Raw genomic sequence first — 21922 nt, 5'->3', positions numbered from 1 at the left:
ATATATATATATATATATATATATATATATATATATATATATATATTTTATTTTAGGGGTGTGCAATATGACAATTTTAATACTGTCAAAACACACAAGGTTTACATATAATCAGTTATTTATGTCTAAGGTGAAAGTAAACAACTGAGAGAAAAACCTGCCTGTTTATTAGATGCGTACAGCCCTTAAAGCGACAGTACCCCAGCAAACACAAAACGTTCCCCTAACGTTCCCATATGGTTTCCATTTGTTTGTTTTTTTTGGGAACCAAATGAGAACGTTCTAGGAACGTTCCCTGTAGGTTCTCTTTTTAATAACCTATAAAGAATGTTCCCAGAACACTCCCTGAAGGTTATTTTTAGGTTTTACTTTTATAACCTACAGAGAACGTTCCCAAGACAATCCCTGCAGGTTATTTTTAGGTTTAATGTTATAACCTAAAAAGAACCTTCCCAGAATGTTCCCTGCAAGTTATTTTGAATTTTTATTTTTATAACCTAGAGAGAACGTTCCCAGAACGTTCCCTGCAGGTTATTTTTAGTAGTCATAACCATGTAAACCAATTAAAACTTTGCAGATGATTCTGATTATTCTAATGCTGAAATGTATATATTTTTTTATCATAAACAAACTATTTTTGCAGAATTTCATGTGAGAAATAAAATAAGTCAAGTTTAAGGGTCTGAAAATCGTATTATAAATACTGGGTTTATTTATTTACTGCGTGCCTCTGATCTGTACACACTTTCTTCTGTCTTCAACACAAAGCAACGCGCTCGCGTAATTAAAAAAATAACAATCATTTCATCTGAAAATAAAACACTATGACAGAATTAACAGACAAAATTTTCATTTTCCGGCTGAACTGGTCTTTTAATGCGAATTAAACAACAAAACACAAAGAGAAAATTCACTCACTGCTCTTGACTGAAAAACTTTAATACAGTTGCTTTAATAAGAATCAATGTACACTTAATGTATATAGTGTATAAGTATATAGTGTTAATTCATATTTTATTTTATTTTATTTGTAATGTGTATCTTTGTTCTTATTTTTTTAAATAACAAAGATAAAATAAATGACAACACTTTTTATCTTCTTTATCTTAACTATTTTTTGAGTAGAATGAGAAACTAAAAATAAATAAGTAAATAGATGTGCGTGTATAAGCATGTTTCTCTCACCAGTGAAGTCGAAGTGCGTGCAGGAAAGCGGACAGGCCTTCCATGACGAGCAGGATAGATACTGTTAGCACAGCAAAGGCAGCAAATATAGCCACCATGATGACAGAGCCAACATAACTGAGCTGCTTGAAGGAGATCCGCATCACCATTAACCACAGCACCTCAGATAACTCTGAAAAACACACACACAGGATGACAAGACGCTCCTCAGTAATTACGACAGCGACGAAACACACCTGAGGGTGCACTTACGGGCGTGAGCCAGGCTGAGGGCCCAGAGCCGCAGGTATGAGGCGGTGTTAGAGATGCAGCCCAGACAATACTCGATGGTGTGGATGGCCTGGTGCATGAACTCGTTCGCTGTATCAAACTCCTTACAAACAATAATGGAAGACGGAAAGACAGAACACAAAAATGATCAAAAATAACTCAACCAAATATAGCTGTAAGCAGCAATTACAGGCCTACCTGCATCAATGAGCAATTAAAGACGTATTTATGATTTTAAGCATATTGATATGGTGTGGTCAGTGTGAGGTGACAGTGGCACAAATAAAGTTTGATGTCAAAATAAGAAAGCTTTGCAGAGATACAGCCTTACAGTCATTTTGGCATCATGATTTATATTTGTCACAGTGCTGTACAAAAATGGTTTTGTCCATAGACATGAAGTCCATAACGTTTTGTCAGGAAGAAAGCGGCGCGCCTAGCGTTTTCCACGCGTTTTTAGGCGCGACATGTGAACGGCCCCTTAATGTGCCTTCTAAAAATATAAACAATTAAGACAGTAATATGTATGTTTTGAATAAATCTAATAAATTATATACTTAATTTATCCCTTTTAAATGGTATAAAGGCTGAAATGCCATTGTATAAGATATGTAGTTTTTGTGTGAACCTGTATCTGAATTATAAATCATTTTATGACTAAATATGTGACCCTGGACCACAAAACCAGTCTTAAGTCGCTGGGGTATATTTGTAGCAACAGCCAAAAATATTTGCATGGGTCAAAATTTTAGATTTTTCTTTTATGCCAAAAATCATTAGGAAATTAAGTTCATGTTCCATGAAGATTTTTTGTAAAATTCCTACTGTAAACATATCAAAATGTAATTTTTGATTTGTAATATGCATTGTTAAGAACCTAATTTGGACAACTTTAAAGGTGATTTTCTCAGTCTTTTTTATTTTTTTGCATCCTCAGATTTCTGATTTCAAATAGATGTATCTCGGCCAAATATTGTCCTATCCTAACAAACCATACATCAATAGAAAGCTTATTTATTGAGCTTTCATATGATGTATAAATCTCAGTTTTGTCAAATTTAACCTTATGACTGGTTTTGTGGTCCAGGGTCACATATTATATTGTACATTGTCCAACCCCACTCATACTGTGTTCATTTTACTTGTGCAGCTCTTCAAAATAAAGAAATTGCCTTAAATTGATATTTTAAAATTCTGCAGATAAACTAAATAGTGAAATAAAATTCCTTCCTTGATATTTGTTTATATTTGTGTATTGAAAACATTTTTGATTGACATTTAGACTCCCATATGATTTTCTATATTTAAAAAGAAAATTGTCTTTTTTTATTTGGACTAGTTAAATAAATTTTCGGGCTACCAAAATCTGAAGAGTACCTGCCCGAAGGGCTACCAGAGATTTTGAAATTTTTCGAGCCCTGAACATGCACCTATCAAGTTTGAGATTTTTTTGTGTTTTATTAAGTGTTTTTTCAGACTAGTGGAAAGAAAACATCCAAAAGACACAGTTAAGTGTTTCTTTTATAGCACTTTATCTATTTTGCATATTTTCAAAGGCCGTTTTCTCAAAAAAACTTTTTGGTAAATTATTAAATCTCCACTTCAGTAGCACTTACACACACCAATCTTTACATTTTTATTCCCGTCTATATTCTGTAGATTTTTACAGAGGGATTTGTACATATATAATTTGCTTGATTTTATACATTTTATTCCCCCCAACAATGGTTTATCTGTCTGTTCTAAGTTTTTTCTGAATTATGTCATGACGAAATGAGACTCTGTATTACCTCTGTAAAAACTTTTGACTCTAATATGTCAAAAAAGAATTTTGAAACCGACTTCATCCAGTGTTTAGATTTTTGCACTAGAAATGTATGCAAATTAGTGCATATTTCAATAATAATGCCTACCTTGCATATTGAAACCTAACATTTCATAAAACTTGTAATACAAAAAATGTTTGCAATTATCAATGTAATCAATCAACTGGGTAAGTAAGGTGATAACTATTACTTAATTTTTTTTACCATATTCACCTGCAGTGTCTTGCCTTAAATGTAACATGATTCAGAACATAAGAGGAATGAAAAAAGTATAACTTAACATGAAAATTTAAGAAGTCAGATTCATTTTAGTTACTCTATTTGTCAATATTGTTCATTTTAATAAATTCTCTCAACAAAAAAAACAAAAACAGTTTTTCCATCTTACCTCTTCTCCTCCTCTTGAATCCCCTTCTCCTTGGTGAGCATTTATTGAGCCGTTTTCTGCTAGCAGTGGACGTCTTTCTCCCTACAGAGATGAGAGCGTAGATATACAAACACGCACTAACTGAACACTTAAGTACATAAATACAGCAGGATCGCTCACTGAAAGCTGAGTTCTCTTCCTCTTGTGTGAGATGTATTCTTGAATTGGCTTCCCCAGGAGCAGCACAGGAACAGACAACACGGCCACAATTACCAGAACCTTTTGTACGATCATCTACAGACACAAAGAGATGGTCAGGTTTGATTAATTTAGGTTGATAATTTTAGCTAATAATGTTTGGGATACAGTCACATCCAGGTTTCATGTTTGTTTAATAAACCATATTGAGACAAATCATAAGCAAAGTGGTCTGTTATTGTTAAATCATCATTTTTAGATATAGCCTAAGCCCCCAACAAACACTTTATTCTAAAAGTTTTCCTGAAATGCCATAAAATCAAGAATATGTTATCTGTTAATTTGCTTTAACCTTTATTTACCGGACTAAAGTACAAAGAAAAAAAATTTCAATGTTTTCAGTGACCAGCTTTTACTTTTATTTTGTAAATATAACCACATATTGATTTTCAGGGCTGCGACACACTCCAAAAAAGTTGGAACAGAGGCAAAATAAAAGTGAAAAGGTTATAGAATATCCCAATTAAACCATTTTGAAACAGTAAGCAGGTGAAATGGAAATAGGTGAGGATATCATGTTTGGGTATAAAAGGAGCATTTTAGTCTTTGCAAGCGAAGTTGGATAATGTCTCATCACCAAATTTCATGACAAAAGTGTCAAACAAATCAAAAATCTAATTTTTTAATAGAAAATCACAAAGAATTTAGGTGTTTTATCAACTACAACAATATTGTGAAAATATTCAGGGAACCCAGTCTGGTGAATATGCATGGCCTTCACACAGAAAAAAAGTTTCCAGAATTGTACCTGGAGCAGTACCCTTAAAAGGACATCTCTGTACCTTTATTTTTTTTTGTATCCCTAATAGATGCATATTAGTACCTTAAGGGTACTACTCTAAGGTACTAATAGGTACCTATTAGGGGTAAAAAAAAAGGTACAAATATGTCCTTTTAAAGGTACTGCTTCAGTGACAAGCTGTTCTACCCCAAAAGGTATAAATTTAAACCCCTTTTTTCTGTTTGAGCCCTCAGATGGCATTGCATAAGAAACTGTAATGCTGCTGTGTTAACTATAGCTACATGGGCTCAGGAGTACTTGAGAAAACTGCTGTCTCTTAAGGGATAGTTCACTCAAAAATTTGATATTTATCTGCTCACCTCCAGGGCATCCAAGATGTAGGTGACTTTGTTTCTTCAGTAGCACACAAAAAGATTTTTAACTCAAACCGTTGCAGTCTGTCACTCATATAATGGCAGTCAATGGTTACCAAATCTTTAAGAGTAAAAAAAAACATACACAGACAAAACCAAATTAAACCCTGCGGCTTGTGATGATACATTGAGGTGTTAAGACACAAAATGATCAGTCTGTGCATCATTATTTACCTCTGATCCACCGCAATGTTCAACTGTATTGAGCGTGTTCACAACAGCCGCTGCGTGACGCGTCAACAAGCTCTTGCATAGCAGATGCACACGTGACACTCATTGTTTACACAGTGCATGGAGGCTACTCAAAATGGTAATTACTGGTGCTTATCCTGATTCTGGCAACCGATTAAAAACTAAAAGATTACGTTTCCTTGTGCAAACTCATCCGGGAGTGTTGACTTTTCACCGACTACATTGCCAGAGCGTGTTGACACATCACGCGCTGACTGTTGTGAACACGCTCCATACAGCTGAACGTTGCGGTGGGTCAGAGGTAAATACTGATATAAATACTGTTCAGTTTCTTGCACAGATAAGACCTCAATGTATCATCACGAGCCATAGGGTTTAATTTGGTTTTGTCTGTGTATGTTTTTTTTTTTTACTCTCAAAGATTTGGTGCCCATTGACTGCCATTATATGACTGACAGACTGCAACGGTTTGAGTTAAAAATCTTTGTTTGTGTTCTACTGAAGAAACAAAGTCATCTACATCTTGGATGCCCTGGGGTAAGCAGATAAACAAGGGGAGAACTATCTCTTTAACACATTCTGCAGCTACAACGACTGCCACGGTATGGGGGTGCACCATTGAAATGTAGGCATGTATTGGGATTGTACAGACACATATACTTCCTTTAAGATGACATCTTTCATGGGAAATCCTTGGTTATTACAATCTAGAGAATGCCATGTCTCATTCTGTATGTGCAACAACTGCGTCGTTTTGTAGACACAGACAGAATTACTATTCTCAATTCCCAAACAATTAAAGGAAAAGTTGATGTGGCATAGTGTTAAACATGCATGGAGTGTGCTGCAATCATAAAAAACAAAATTTGGTTATATTTACAAAATTAAATTAAAAGTTGGCCACTGAAAACATTTTTTGGGGAAATTTTTCCTTAGTACTTTAGTCAAAATAAACAAAGGTTAAAGAGAATGAACAGACAAATTCTTGATTTTATGGCATTTCACGAAATGTCCCAACTTTTCTGGAATTGAGGTTGTATTTTGCAATACAAAGACAAAGATCACATCACAACAAGTACACACCTGTCCCGTATAGAGAGGCAAGTTGTCCTTATTCTCAGTAAACAGGAACATGTCTATAAAATGGATCAGTATGCTGGGGGCAGAGTCAGAGTTCATGGGTCCGTACACCACCCACTTATAGATCACCATGAAGATCAGGTATCCAAAAAGACACAGCATGAAACACAACTCCGGGATCAGCACCAGAAACACACTGCTGATATCTTTGAAGTGTCTACACAGCAGGAGAAAAAGAGTTAGTGAGTTAAATTATCCATGGTTCACATGGTGACAAAATAATTTATATACATCATTTTAATTAGAATCTTCAGGACTTGAATGCAGAGATGGGTACTCAAGTTTTTATAGACTTCAGACTTAAGTTCAGACTCGACCTAAATGACTCCAGACTTGACTCAACTTGAGAAAAATAACTTGTGAATATTTTAAAAGCAATTTGAGTCTTTTATCCTTAAATACTTATATAACTGATATTCAAAAGGCAGTTCAGACCACAAGCTGTAACAGCAGCACCATTTTAAGTGAGCAAATATATTGTAGCGCTTTAAACTTTTTTGCACTTTATTCAAGCCCTTTCAACTCTGTGTGCTTTCTCTAACTCCCTGGCGGCGCCATGACGCGGTTGTTTTACCAACAGAAACACAGTGAGCACCAAAATGATGATTACTTTCTCTAAAACACAGCAGAACAAACAATGCTGCAAATCTAGTTATTTTTCTTACTATCTATTTATCTATCAATAACCTTTGACTTGGACTGTTCAAACCAGATGTGACAAGATGTTTCTGATCTAAATTTGCCATTATTAATCCGTAGGCTATTTCAAAATAATCATGTTGTTAGATGGCAGGGATATAACTTAAACTTTAAAACTGCTGGTTATATTTCTTTTCTGCTCAAGATGACAACAATTTGATTACTGTAGACATTTTTAGTAGATAATGCTTTTAAGTAAAAAAAGGTATAGATTTCAGGAGGAAACCCCTGAACAGCAACAGCAATTTTGTCACATGGCCTTGCATGTATGTAAATGTAAATACATGTAAAAAGGTTCCTCTGCTTGGAAAATATAGAGGCTGCGCTTCTTGAAACTTTAATCAAAAATAAATACTTTATTTGTATGGGTTTGTAATATCTGTGTCACATGTTTCTTTATGTGTCATGGTAGAAAGCACTCTTAATTAAAGTACATTAACCTTACATCTAGGGCTGCAACAACGAATCGATAAAATCGATAAAAATCGATTACTAAAAGCGTTGGCAACGAATTTCATAATCGATTCGTTGTGTCGCGCAACGCAGAGACATTTGGTTGTTATTATATATATTTAAAAAAAAAATTGAGCGCAGAGCGGAGTGGACACATTCGGTCTCTCTCCCGCACTGATGCCAGCAGAGTTCGGCACCTCATAAGCTGTGTTTCCATCCAAAAATGCGAATTTAACTTATGCGCAAAACTGGAACATTTGAGCATAAAGCACCGTTTCTACATTATATATATATGCTGCCCCGATTTATATCAAACATGTTTGATATTTAACCCTACTTTGGCTAGCGTACTTTCACAGCAGCCAATGCTCGATCGCAAAACAGCTGCTGTACGGGTCGTTGGATAGTGGAGATGGAGAAAACTACTTCTATAGTTTTTGTAACACTGTCTGTCTGTATAATGTGTCGAAAACATACCACAACCGTAAGGAGAAAGAGGAGCTCTGCTGAGGTGAAATCGTCTCAGTTTTGAATAGGGCTGTGACGGTGGCACGTTGTTTTTTTATATATAGCCTACACTTCAGTCAGCTAACAAGCAGCCTAAAAACGCTAAAATAAATCAAAGAAATAATATATTTAATTAAGAAAGTAGCCTAAGAATATTATATAGGTTATTAAACAAACATTCCTTGTAAAAATGTCCGACAGCTCATCAATTTTTGGCCGACTGAATTTCCAGTCCGACTGTCTTTTTTTCTCTTTCTCTTCCTCATTACACAGCTGCTGATTTTAATAGCAAAGTGATTACATTTATTTTCGTTCCTTTAGTTTATAAAGTTAATTTAGAGATATATTTGGAACACTTTTTGTTTGTTAAATTCAAGTTTTTGTTTTTTAAAGTTATACCTAGCAAACAGCGGCAGACAGATCAAAAGCCTGCTTAATTCATCGCGGTTTAAATTAAAATCCATTGATATAAAAAACTTAAAACATATCACAATATTAGTTTAATCATTCAATCAAGATAATTCCAAAGTTTGTGCGGAGAGAAGCGCGCTTTGCAGGACATGGAGACGCCAGTGCAATGTGGAATTTCTTTTTTGCTCATAAAGGTAAGAGTAATTTACCACCCGGGCCGGAACTGTAAAGGGTCTACCTTAGTTTGTGTGTACTAACAGTATCAACAAAATGTGCTCTTAAAGAAAACAAACAGAATACGCTTGATATCTTTGGTTTAAACAGGAGCGCTTCACAATAATTAACCGAAACCCAGGTAATTGCCTCACAAACACAATATCTATAGAAAGCTTTAAATTATTATTTTACTATAAAACGAAATAATTAAAATCGAAAAGAAAAATCTTTCATTAGCTAATCCATAAAGATGCATTAGGCATTAATGAGCAGATGGCAGGATCGTCAATTTCATCTTTGCAACACTGAATCAGAAAATACTAGTTTATTAATAAGTAATTCGAATATTTTCTTAATTTTTGCCTTGACACATTCATGGTAATTACTTTTGCTGGGGCTTTGAGGCCAGTTTTGCGTGCATTTGAATGCGGAACTCTTCCAGCTGGTCGCTGCTGATGGCAGGACACTAAACACCGCCATGGCAGAATGAATGTAGCAGAAAGTTAGTCAAGTTATCCCGTTCCAGCGTGCAAAGTCACATGACTTTTTTAATGCGCACTGAGGAATTTAATTTGAGAGGCTTCTTGATGGGAAATGCATCATGTACACCACAGCAAGCCGCTGTCTTGACGGATAGTAATTTTAGTTTATTTAGTCTATATATTTGGCAGATGTAAAGCATACATGTGTATGTTTTTTGTGTTAGTCCATTTTTATTTTATTATTATTATTATAACAGTTCAAGGAGCAACATGTTCGTGCACTTTCTAAAGATTTTAGTTCTGTTTTTGAATAAAGGGTTGTAAATCCCTTGTTTTTTTTTTTTTATCCGATTCATCGATTAATCGAAAAAAATAATCGACAGATTAATCGATTATTAAAATAATCGTTAGTTGCAGCCCTACTTACATCTTAAAAAACAAACAAACAAAAAAAAAAAAAGATCATAGATCATATATTTTGTCTATAGCCTATAAAACAGCTTCTTAAATAGGAAGATTTCAACACATGAGGATTCTGAATGGGATTTTTTAGGGAGCCATTAAATGACTTTTAAATGACCAAAGACTCAAGACTTGACTCAGACTCCAGCTACAAAAACTTCAGACTTTGATCCGAATCTGTCACGTTTCATGCAAAACTCAACAAAGAGACACTACAGCAGATGTTAATGGCTAGTATGGCAAATCTCTTTCCAGCAGATTAGCACTTTGTAAGCTATTTGTTTGTGTAGCGCAATGAAACTTTTTATATTACATTATAATATATTATACAAAAATACATGTTAAGAAAGCAATATTTAAGGCTAGTAAATGCTCTCAGTTTAACTGCCCTTAGCATGTTGCAAAAAGATCATTTTGAACTCTGGACTTAAAAAAAAGAGGTCATACAGATATAAGAGATTCTACTTTATCAACGTCTCTTTATCCTGGCACACTCACGCAATATATGGCAAGTACGAAAATAACACCAACAGGATCACTGGACTAAAAATGACATTACCTTCCGAAGGATTCTAATGTTAAACCTTGTTAACCCTGTTAATTCAGAGCATTTTCCTGGGTAAACTCAAGGTAAAAAATAAGTATACTGGATAATGGCTAATTATTTCTAAATTCTGACACCTCAGGAATCATTATAAGTATAAATTAGGGGTGGGCATAGATTAATTTTTTTAATCTAGATTAATCTAGATTAAAATGGCTAATTTGAATTCTGCTGAAGGCATTCAGAATATGTGTGCTACTTAAATAATGGCTAAAAGTAAGTCTTTGAGAACGGGTTTCTCAAGTCAGGTGGCGCATTAGACCAGGCGCTCATCTCCTGTTTCCAAAATGCATCACAAACTGCTTGACAATTGCATTTACAACATAATTAACTATACAAACTTGTGTAACCAAGTACTTCTGCGCAAAAGGCTGCACGACGTGCATGTTGCCGTTAAATACACAGACGCGCACGGGCATGGATTTCTGCGTACATAGTCTTCCATTAAACTGCGTTGCTTTTAGAAGCGTCAATTCAGTTGTTGCATATAGTTTAATGTCTTTATTTCGGGATTATCAAAGTAAATTATAACTCAAACTTGAGATTTTACTGGGGCACAGCAGATTTTCACTGGGACACGTGCCCCAGTAAAAAGGGTCTAGCAACGCACGAACCTGCCCTGAAGCGGCTTCATAACTGCATCAATGTCAGCACGTCTCATTTGATGTGGTCATTTCACAGAAGTTGGAGACTTGTTCTCGCCCCTACAGTGCAATTCGACTAGATATACGTCATCCGCGGTAAAATATCAAGGTGAAAGTCATCATAGCTTACGTAGTTTAGACCCAGCTCCCAACCCAACTTTGAGAATAGATTAACGGCGATATTTTTTTTATCGCCCGATAAGAGTCTCACGTTAACGCAGCACGTTAACTCCGATAACGGCCCACCACTAGTATAAATGCAGTCAAATAGTAACCAAATTGCAGAAAACATGAAAAAATCCTCAAGAACAGCAAAGAACAACATACTTACATGTAGTTGAATAAGGATAAAGACACACCAAAGGTCATATGGATGACTCCAACAATGACCGACATCTTCATCTTATAGCTGTTGAGGAACGTCAGATGATTATTGGACAGACCCCAAATCTGAGGGAGATAAAGAATTGGTTATTGTTCAGTATTTCTTAGTACACCACCACAATGAAGGAGAAGTATTACTCTTGGGTCGAACCAGCAAAACAAATAAAAACAGAAAAGGTTATGCAGACTTACGGGATCAATGCCAAAAGGATAAGGACCAGTGAAAACGCCTGTGACATTGGGGTCCAGCGACAGATACTGATTACTTCTGAAGGTCTCCTCACTACGCACAGAGACCAAGAGAAACTTTCAGAACTTCATATGCAAGATATCTAGCCATATGATGGATGTGTGTTTGTTTGTGTGTGTGTGTGTGTCGTACGTCCAGTTGTAGTATTCTGCATTGGGCCGGACGTGCCATCCTGATGAGAAGGTGCTGAGGCCCCTGCTGAAACACTCGTTGTATATGGCTCCAGTATAGATAGAAAACAGCCCCATCAACAAAATGAGATATCGGCCTCCAAACATCATCTGCCATATCTGACACACAAGAGACACACAAGTAATCAGTACATGCATAAAAAAAATACTGTACAATATGCAGCAGTTGTGCTTTATTTTTTTAAATTTGCATAATATCCAAGATTTTTGTGGACGATGATTATTTGTGCAAACCTGTTGTTTCAAACACCTAAAGTAGGAGTATCCAGCACACCTGCTTGGAAGTTTCTGGGCTGCGTTCCACTTTTTTATGCCCTTTCCTTGCGAACTGCCCCTCGTCTTGTACATAATTGATTACGTTGCATGATGAACCTTTGCAATGGGCTAAATTGGAACATCCTAAAGCCATAGTCACATTTGACTTTGAGGTTTTTTAAAAACTTAAATTCATTACATAAAAAATAATAATAAATCCAAAATGTAAAAACATATCATCTATTCCACTTTCCTGCAGCGCTGCATTTTTAAATGTATGTTCTTTTAATTCATTCCCAGATGTATCAATCTTCCCTTGGTCACACGGTGTTACATGACACGAATTCGCAGGTCAGAGTTCACCAAACTTGAACTTCGGAATGCAGCCGAATGTGAAATTTCTTTGCATGAGCTTGCTTTTCCGCTCACTGAATTAAAGTCTATGGAATAATAAGTGTAGTGTGACTGGCCCTTAAGTGCTTGACCACTTACAATCCACTATGGAGTTTATTATTCGCATTTTTCCCCCTTATGAATTTGTTTAATCTGTATATGTATATAGGAATATGTGGGCTGTTATAAATGTTTAAATAATAACTGATGTAACTGCATTAATTTAGTTAATTAATGCAATTAATAATTGAATAATTGATATAAGAGTTGTTTGGGGTGGAAGTCACAATCATGTTGCAGTGCGGTATATGGAGCTGCCTGTACATTAGTTGTATCAAAATTGCAGTGTTGAGGGTCTGTACATGTAAACTTCCCTCATATACTTCATAAAGTGGAACGCACTTTAAAATGGTGGCAGGGATTTCACAGAGGGGAAGTGCTTAGGGAAGTATGTGAGTGTGTGTCTAAATGCGAAGTGGAATGCAGGCCTTGTAATCCTGAAGACTTGATTAGCCAGTTCAGGAGAGTTTAATTAGGACTAGTACTACCAAAGCCACTGGAAGGCAAGGCCTGCAACCATTAGCTGAAAAAGCACAACGGCTAATGCTAACGTATCCGGTCTGGCAGTTCGTAGGAAAGGAGACCATAGGCCATTTTTTTTAATGGAAGTCGATGGCGGAGAGGCTTTACTACACTGAATAAACAGAAACCGACAGCCTATCTGCTAATCTTCAACATGTTTTACATCAATCAATACAACACTACAATCTCATAAAGCTCACAATTTTTCTGGCAGAATATTTTTTATGGAAATATCTCATCTGTCCATGTAGCACTCACTCATGTTTGATCTAAAACACAACACAATATTGTCTTAACTTAGACTTAGATTTTGCGCCCTCAACATTGCAACAATTTTTATCACTGTGTTATTGAATATTAATATTTTTATTATATAAGGTATTCAGGGATTGAAATGAACTTTTCCACTCACCAGCCAATTTGGCAGATGTATTTACACACTATTTAATGAAGCCCAGAGGGACAAGGAATGCTTTAACCTGCAGTTACAAATGCATAAATAATGTTTTGATATTTTAAACATAAAACGCTGAATACTGATATTTGAAATTAGTTTAAAAATGAAAAAGAAACTTTAAATTTGAAATTAAAACCACCAGTAGATGGTAGTAAGTCAGTGTTAATAAGTGATTCATTGCGATTGAAGCGAATCATTTAAACGGTTGAATCATTCAGGAATGTTGCTCTGAGATGCGAAACAGTGGTGTGGCTGTGTCTGGGATTTTTGTTGGCGAAATATGGTGTCTATAACGTACGTAAGTCTCTTATTGTTTACTGCACTCTTTGTGTGATATTAACTATATGAAATGATACAAATATATTTTATTGAATTATGTGGTCGTTCTTAATGCATATTAATAGACTGATTCATGCAGTGATAGAACGCACTCTAAATGCGCACACGCTCTAAACTGGTCTAACCTGACTTCATCATATAGTCATGAATGCGTGCATTTCTGTAGGAGTGCTTTGTTTGCTTTTAGCAATATACTCCATAATGGCATGATGTCTCATGAGTTCAGTATTTGCGCTAAACCTGCTCAGATTTGGATTGCATGAACTTCGCCAATAAATTAATGAGTGAACATACACAAATTAAAGTTACCCGCCAAATTGGCCACAGCTGATTGTTAATTTCAAACCCTGAAGGTATTGTACCTAAGTTAAAAATCCTGGTATTGAAAACACCCGTTGTTTAAGGAAAGGAGGAAAGGAAAGGAGGTGAAGTGAGGCCAAGTATGGTGATCCATACTAGGAATTTGTGTTCTGCATTTAACCCATCCAAGTGCACACACACACACACAGTAGTGAACACACACACACCATGAACACACACCCGGAGCAGTGGGCAGCCATTGCTGTGGCGCCCGGGGAGCAGTTGGAGGTACGGTGCCTTGCTCAAGGGACTCACCTCAGTTGTGGTATTGAGGGTGAAGAGAGTGCTGGTTATTCACTCCCCCCACCTACAATCCCTGCTGGACCTGAGACTCGAACCTGCAACCTTTGGGTTACAAGTCCTACTCTCTAACCATTAGGCCACGGCTGCCCCAAAACAAAACAAAACAAAACAAAAAAAAAATGCGTGCATGTGTCATATTTTTACTTCGTTAGTATTTTTTCTCATTTTTGGATCCTTCTCCTCCAGAACCATCCAGAGAGCTGCCAGTGTCATCAGAAGTCCGTGTCCAACGTCCCCGAACATGACAGCAAACAGGAAGGGAAATGTGATGATGGTGTAGATAGCTACAGATGAGCGAAAACAGACAGAGTAAAAGATTCATGAGAATGAAGTTACGCTTCTTTCAAACTAATGATAGTCAGTAGTGTGTGTGCATCACCTGGGTTCATCTCCCTGTAGCTCGCCACTCCATAAGCATCCACTATGTTCTGGAAACCTGCAGTGAAGGCGTTGGTGGGGAAGAGTGTGGGGGGAGACGTGGTGGCTGGCAAGCGGTTGTAGAACGAGTCCACACTACTGCCGCTCTTCCTCTGAGAGACAAAGACAGGTTTTACATATTACTGAGACAGGAGGCCTTCCTGTTCTCCCCACATCCTTGTCAATTCAAACCCATTCAAGATAGGTTAATTGGTGACATTTTTTTTTCCTTCTACAGGGCTCGAAATTGCGACCGTTTTGGTCGCATATGCTCCCAAAATTTAATCTGCGCGATCTCAAAATGTATTTGGGAGCATATGTGCGAGTGCTAGAAATTGTGGGGGTGTGACATGGTTTAATTTCTTTACAAAACTTTTGCTAGCCTAACTACTGCACAGACTGCTGTGAGCTGATACAGTGACAGGCTGTTATTAGTATGTGGTCTATAATAAGTTGTGTCTATAGCTCCGTATCATGCTTGAAAAATTCGGTCTCTATTTGCACTTGGAATATTGAAAGAGTAGCCTACTTTGATCATGCCTGCATTTATTGTCTATACACGACGAAAGAAGTGTGGTTTATTTTTTGTTGTTTATACTGTAGATTGTTTAAAAATGCAGTGGTTGCCTCTAATTTAAATGGCTCTACCTATAGTAGATAAAATAAACATTTTGTTCATGTACTCATATAAATACTCATATTTACTCATATAAATATATAAAAAAGGCTTTCAGAATTAGCCCATTTGCTTATAAAACATCTGCAATCAGAATTGGCCATGAAGAATCAAGTTTGGCACATTACTAAAAAGAAATTAGGTGCTCCTAAATTTTTTTAGGTGCTCCTAACTTTTCGAAGTTGGGAGCACCAGTGCTACCAAGTAAAAAGGTTAATTTCGAGCCCTGTTCTATCATGACTTATTTGCTCATTATCATTATCTGGGGTCACATCACATGACAATGATATCATGTCCTCTGGATGAGATCAAGTCCTGTTTTATTAGGTTTTTTATCTATTACATACTTAAAGCACAGCCTGTGGATTATTGCATCTCACAATAAAATGTGCTCAACATGACTTGATATCAACAGCTAATTCTAAAATCCAAAAATGGTGAGACAATAAAAATAGTATGCAGAATATACTGTGCAGAATGCAGTACACTAGTATTCAATTTCAAGCATATCCGTTAGTCAGGACTGTAAAAAAATGTGACCATTTTACTCGCATTTGCGACTGAAAACTACTGCGTGTGACTATGAAAAAACATTTAGGAGCAGCAGTGCGTCTGACCCGATCAGCATATTTGTGTTTGCGCTCAGGGAAGCTTCAAAGGCTTCAATGTGTTTTTGCAGCGTTGAGTAATGTATCACAGACATATCTCATGAATCCTTTCATAAAGTGTAGAGAGAGTGTAAATAAGAGCTTGATAGTGCAGTGTAGAGAGCTTTGTTGATTATAAATTAACTATGTGAGATTGCGATGAACTAAGATGATTGACTACTTTTAATAATTTTTAAGGGAGTTTGTAAATGAGATATTGATTTAATACAACAGATAAATAAACAAGAAGTTATTATTAAGTGACTTGCATTGTCTGACTATAACACTATTGCCTGATTTTGCTCTATTTCATCGTCAAAAATAGTCTGAAACAAGCCACAACTGAGCTGCTGCACATCTCCTTTCAAACACAGCAGTGTTTAGTTTATGAATGAATGTGTGTTTTAAACAAATCTAGTGAAATGATTCAATTTCCCATTCATAAAGACAGTCACCTTTATTCCTGAATAAATCAGCCTGCTGGCAAATTTAGTTTCATTTTTAAAGTATCTTTTCAGTTATTTAAATCATTTTATATTTCTGTATTTAAAATTTTATATTTAAAACATTCATCTCAACATGAATTTATGAATTTGACTGCACTCATGCCACCACTGAGCCTTTTGTGTTCTTCTGTCCCTCCTTTGCAGTACAAATTAATTTTGTTAATACTGATTTCATTTGATTGGTAACTTATTTTTATCCTACTTGCTCTTGTTCTGTTGTTTATGTGCAATTAGAAATTTTCAAACGCTTAAAAAATATAATTGAAAAAATTGACATCAAAGATTACACACTTTTAATAAAGTTAAAAAATGCCATTACAAAGGTAAAAACAAAATTCCCATGTAAATCAGTGTAAGGAGTCAAATATCACCTTTATAGGAAGGCACTTTTTAATCAGATTTTTTTTTATTATTGTTTAGAATGTGCTCCTGAAAATTTGACTGCTTCTAAAAAGAAAAGTAAGCGTAGAGCCCTGTTAGTACAACTTTAACCTCTTCCTGAAGGCACAGAGGTGTTGTGACAGTGGATACTCACCCCTCCCTCTCTCAGGGCGCTCTGCAGGGCGGGCAGCTGGCTGACGGGGCACCAGGCTTCTGCGATCAGGCACTTATCAGTGACGGATGGGCTGCAGAGATTCAGCACTGTCTGCACAGCTTTACACTTCTGAACCTGCACAATCCACTCGGGCAGACGGGCCAGCGCTCGCACCAGCAACTGCTGCATATACTGCTCCGTCTCACCCATGACCTACAGCCACGGAGAAACACAGACAGACGGAGAGGAAGCTCAGAGCCAGGATGGTTGTTTATGGTTTACAGCAACAGAGAGTAACGTACTCGGTTACTTTCGTAACCTCGGTTCCCTGAGATACGGGAACGAGTACTGCGTCTGTAAAGACGCTATGGGAAAAGCTCCTTTTCTCCTGAGACTGAAGCATTTCAATAACGCAGTGTAACTGCACGGCCATTGGTTCGTGCAGTGTTAAAGAAACGAACCAATGGCTCGGCAGCGGAGATGCACAAACCTATGGCGATGATTCGCGCCCGATCGCGCCAAAAGGGGCGGAGCATCTGGCTATATAAGCGAGCATTTCGCCATAGGGAACTCAGGTACTTCGACTGAAGCGACGACTGAGTCGTGCAGCTACCTAGCACGGCCAGCAACGCAGTACTCGTTCCCGTATCTCAGGGAACCGAGGTTACGAAAGTAACCGAGTACGTTCCCTTTCGATACTTTCACTCGTACTGCGTCTGTAAAGACGCTATGGGGAACCAGTACAATCCCGCCGTGCTTAAGGTAGAGGAACGACTAACATGACCCTAGCACTAAAGGGCTAATAAGGGCCAATTTGTTCGATCAGATAGCCTGATAAACATCCGTTCCAAGGAATAAGTACACTTGGAGCTCCACAGAGGCCAAGACGCACTACATATAACATACTGGTAACACATACCACTATGTGGAAAGGACCCGAGTCTGTAAGACTGGAACGTCCAAGTTATAAAATCTAGCAAATGTGGACGGTGAGGCCCAGCCTGCCGCCGCACAAATCTCTGCAATGGAAACCCCACTAGACCACGCCCAAGACGAGGCGATGCCCCTCGTCGAATGGGCCCTTACTCCCATGGGACATTGTAGGCCCAAAGAGGAGTAAGCCAGCGTGATGGCTTCCACAATCCATTTGGATAATCTCTGTTTTGTGACCGAACACCCCTTGGTGCGGCCACCAAAACATACAAACAGCTGTTCTGACTGCCTAAAAGGGGCAGAACGCTCTATATAACATCTCAGAGCCCTGACAGGGCAGAGAGGGTTAAATCCCTGGTCTTGCTCCGTAGGAGGAAGAGCCAAAAGGGAAATAATCTGGTCTCTAAAGGGTGTAGAGAGACTTTTGGGAACATACCCATGCTTTGGCTTCAGGATGACCTTAGAGTCATTTGGCCCGAATTCCAAGCAAACGGGGCTCACAGAGAGCGCCTGTAAATCACCCATGCGTTTGACTGATGCTAATGCCAATAGCAGGGCAGTCTTCAACGTCAGGGGGCGAAGGCCTATGGACTGAAGCGGTTCGAAGGGAGGGCCCTTCAGGGCCCTCAACACTGTGGGTAAGTCCCAAGACGGAACCGTGATGGGGCGAGGGGGATTAATCCGCCTTGACCCCTTTAAGAAACGAACGACCAAGTCGTTCCTTCCCACAGATTGACCGTTTACAAGGTCATGGAATACCGCCATAGCTGCAACATAGACCTTGAGCGTGGAAGGGGATCTCCCCTTATCCAACAGCTCTTGCAAGAAGGACAATATCACAGATATGTCACATAAAATTGGGTCCGTACCGCGGGTGGAACACCAGGCGGAAAAGACAGACCACTTGAGATCGTAGAGCCGCCTCGTAGAGGGTGCTCTAGCTTGTGAAATAGTACTCAAAACCGACTCAGGGAGACTTAAAGGCTCCCGTCTAGAGCCCAAACGTGCAGCGCCCACAATTCCGGTTGGGGGTGCCAAATCGTTCTGTTCGCCTGTGTTAAGAGATCTCGTCTCAGTGGCACGGCCCATGGTGCTCTTGAGAGCAGCCTGGGAAGATCTGGAAACCAATGCTGGTTCTGCCAGAATGGAGCCACTAACAGGACTTTGAGTTTCTGTTCCCGCACTCGCCTGATGACCTGTGGCAGCAGAGCGATAGGAGGGAATGCGTATAACAGGAGATTGGGCCATTCTTGGGTCAATGCGTCCTGTTCCTTCGAAAAATAAATTGGGCAGTGATGATTGTCTTTTGAGGCGAAAAGATCTACTCGCGCCCTGCCAAAGACAGCCCATATTTGCTGAACCGTGTGAGGGTGAAGCGTCCATTCGTCTGAGGAGACGTTGCTCCGAGACAACATGTCTGCTCCCTGGTTCAGTTTGCCTGGCACATGCGTCGCTCTTAGAGAGCGGAAGTGCAGCTGAGCCCATTTCAGGAGACGTTCTACCATCGTAAATAGACGTCTCGACGAGAGGCCCCCTTGGTGATTTATGAAGGACACCACTGTCATGCTGTCCGAACGGACTAAGACATGGTGACCCTTCAGCGCAGGTAGAAGGGTGTGAAGGCCTAAACACACTGCTAGCATTTCCAAGCAGTTGATGTGAAGGCGACTCTCCGCTTTCGACCATAGGCCGAAAGCAGGCTGGCCGTCGCACAGCGCCCCCCAACCTAAGTTGGAGGCGTCTGTCGAGACCGCTTTCCTTCTGACCACCAAGTCCAGGGGAACGCCCTGTTCCATCCATTGAGCGCACCTCCAAGGAGCCAGGGCTGCTATACAGGCCCGATCTACCTTGATGCGCTGGCGTCCCAAACGCCACGCTTGAGGAGGAACCTTTGGTTTCAACCAGAACTGCAGGGGGCGCATTTGAAGCAGACCCAACTGAAGTACTGGAGATGCTGAGGCCATAAGGCCGAGCATCTTCTGAAAAACCTTGAGAGGGCGAAGGGCTCTTATTTTGAAGGAAGCCGCGAGCCTGCGAATGGCTTGGGCTCTCTGCGGCGCAACTGCTGCCTTCATTTGACGTGAGTCGAAAACTGCTCCCAGGAACGCAATGCGTTGGCTGGGAGACAGCACGCTCTTGGCAAAATTGACCTTGAGTCCTAGGCACTCTAAGTGGCTGAGGATTAAGGCTCTGTGGTGTGTTAGCTCGCTTTCTGACTGGGCTAGGATGAGCCAGTCGTCCAGATAGTTCAGGACGCGGATTCCCATCTGTCTCAGAGGGGAAAGTGCTGCGTCCATGCACTTTGTAAACGTGCGAGGGGCTAACGACAGTCCGAACGGAAGGACTGTATATTGATATGCCACTCCCTCGAAGGCGAATCTCAAGAATTGCCTGTGATGGGGGGCGATCTGAATGTGGAAGTATGCATCCTTCAGATCTAGTGAACAAAACCAGTCCCCTTTGCGTATCTGCGAGAGGATCTGTTTTAGTGTAAGCATTCTGAACGGCCGTCTCATGAGGGCGCGATTCAGCTGTCTGAGGTCGAGGATGGGGCGTAGACCGCCATCCTTCTTTGGAACGAGGAAGTAACGGCTGTAAGAACCTGACTCGCTCTGTGTTGGGGGGACCGTTTCCACGGCGCCCTTGGCCAACAGATTCTTTACCTCCAATCGCAAGACGTCTGCGTCTTTGCTGCGAACTGAGGTGGTGATCACACCATGAAAGCGAGGAGGTCTTCGAGCGAACTGGAGTACATAGCCTCGTTCTATTATACCCAAAACCCATTTTGACACTCCGGGGATGGCTTGCCATGCCGCGGATCGTGTCGCTAGGGGCTGCAATGGTTCGCACAGCTGTATGCTGTCTGAAAGCATTGGAAGAGGAAATTTGCTCTTTTCTTGAAAATGTTTGTTTTTTATTTTTCCCGCTATCACAGCGGTTTGCTGTAAGGGCGCTGATATAAAGGGCCCGTGAGTTACAGCTACATTTTTTACAAACATGAGTTCCCTTACACTCGGAACAGAACGGAGTGTAGAAGGGCTTAAAAGAGGCACTTTGGGGGCTGGTCCGGCTGCTGCGAGACTTGACCCCTCCCTCTTCCTGCTGTTGAGATCAGGAAGACGCTGGCGGCGCCTGGTCCAGCACCACTCTTGGCCGAGGTCCCTGACGCTTAGGGAAGGGAAAGCGCTTGGCTGGGCGTGACCGAGGACGGAGCTCCGTCTGAGGCGCTGGTTGTGCAGCTGGGGGCGTGGCTTTCGCAGGCTGCTGAGTCGGCGCCGGCTTGGGGCGACTAGGAGCCGTTGCAGAGCTCGAGCGTTTGGGCAGGAAATGTCGCATAGCTTGGGACGATTTCTGTGCCGCGGTGAAGCGCTCCGCGAAACCCTCGACAGCTGGGCTGAACAGGCCGGTCGGCGAGATGGGGGAGTCAAGGAAGGCGACCTTATCCGCGTCCTTGATCTCCGTCAAGTTAAGCCACAAGTGGCGCTCCAGCACCACTAAACTGGCCATCGATCGCCCGATCGCCTGAGCCGTCATCTTCGTGGCGCGTAACGCCAAATCCGTAGCGCTACGTATCTCTCTGAGCGGGGAATCGTCCAGGTTCAACTCGTCCAGACCGCGGAGGAGCTTTGCTTGGTACACCTGGAGTACCGCCATAGAGTGAAGCGCTGAAGCTGCCTGTCCAGCAGACGAATACGCTCGTCCAGCGAGGGTAGAGGTCGTCCTGCAAGGCTTAGACGGGTGAGACGCCCTCGCCTTCCAACCGATAGCGGTGGGCGGGCAAAGGTGCGCAGCAACTGACTCGTCCAGCGGGGGCAGCTTCTCG

At 39.9% G+C, this 21922-nt stretch overlaps 1 protein-coding gene across 1 annotated transcript in view; it reads right to left on the bottom strand.

Moving 5' to 3' along the window:
- tcirg1b (T cell immune regulator 1, ATPase H+ transporting V0 subunit a3b) overlaps window positions 1-21922 on the bottom strand; it is a 39086-nt gene that overhangs the window by 2223 nt on the left and 14941 nt on the right. Inside the window, exons 9-19 of the mRNA XM_073820135.1 lie at window positions 17167-17379; window positions 14765-14915; window positions 14530-14669; window positions 11638-11795; window positions 11448-11538; window positions 11203-11321; window positions 6337-6550; window positions 3829-3942; window positions 3670-3750; window positions 1438-1558; window positions 1186-1357 (exon numbers count right to left, since the gene is read on the bottom strand). Coding sequence (XP_073676236.1) covers window positions 1186-1357; window positions 1438-1558; window positions 3670-3750; window positions 3829-3942; window positions 6337-6550; window positions 11203-11321; window positions 11448-11538; window positions 11638-11795; window positions 14530-14669; window positions 14765-14915; window positions 17167-17379 — 1574 coding nt within the window. The remainder of the gene's footprint in view (window positions 1-1185; window positions 1358-1437; window positions 1559-3669; window positions 3751-3828; window positions 3943-6336; window positions 6551-11202; window positions 11322-11447; window positions 11539-11637; window positions 11796-14529; window positions 14670-14764; window positions 14916-17166; window positions 17380-21922) is intronic.

This window comes from Garra rufa, chromosome 16 (genome assembly GCF_049309525.1).
Source record: "Garra rufa chromosome 16, GarRuf1.0, whole genome shotgun sequence".
In the NCBI taxonomy this organism is placed as follows: domain Eukaryota; kingdom Metazoa; phylum Chordata; class Actinopteri; order Cypriniformes; family Cyprinidae; genus Garra; species Garra rufa.
The sequence above is the reverse complement of the archived record's forward strand: the minus strand, read 5'-3'. Positions and strand labels throughout refer to the sequence as shown.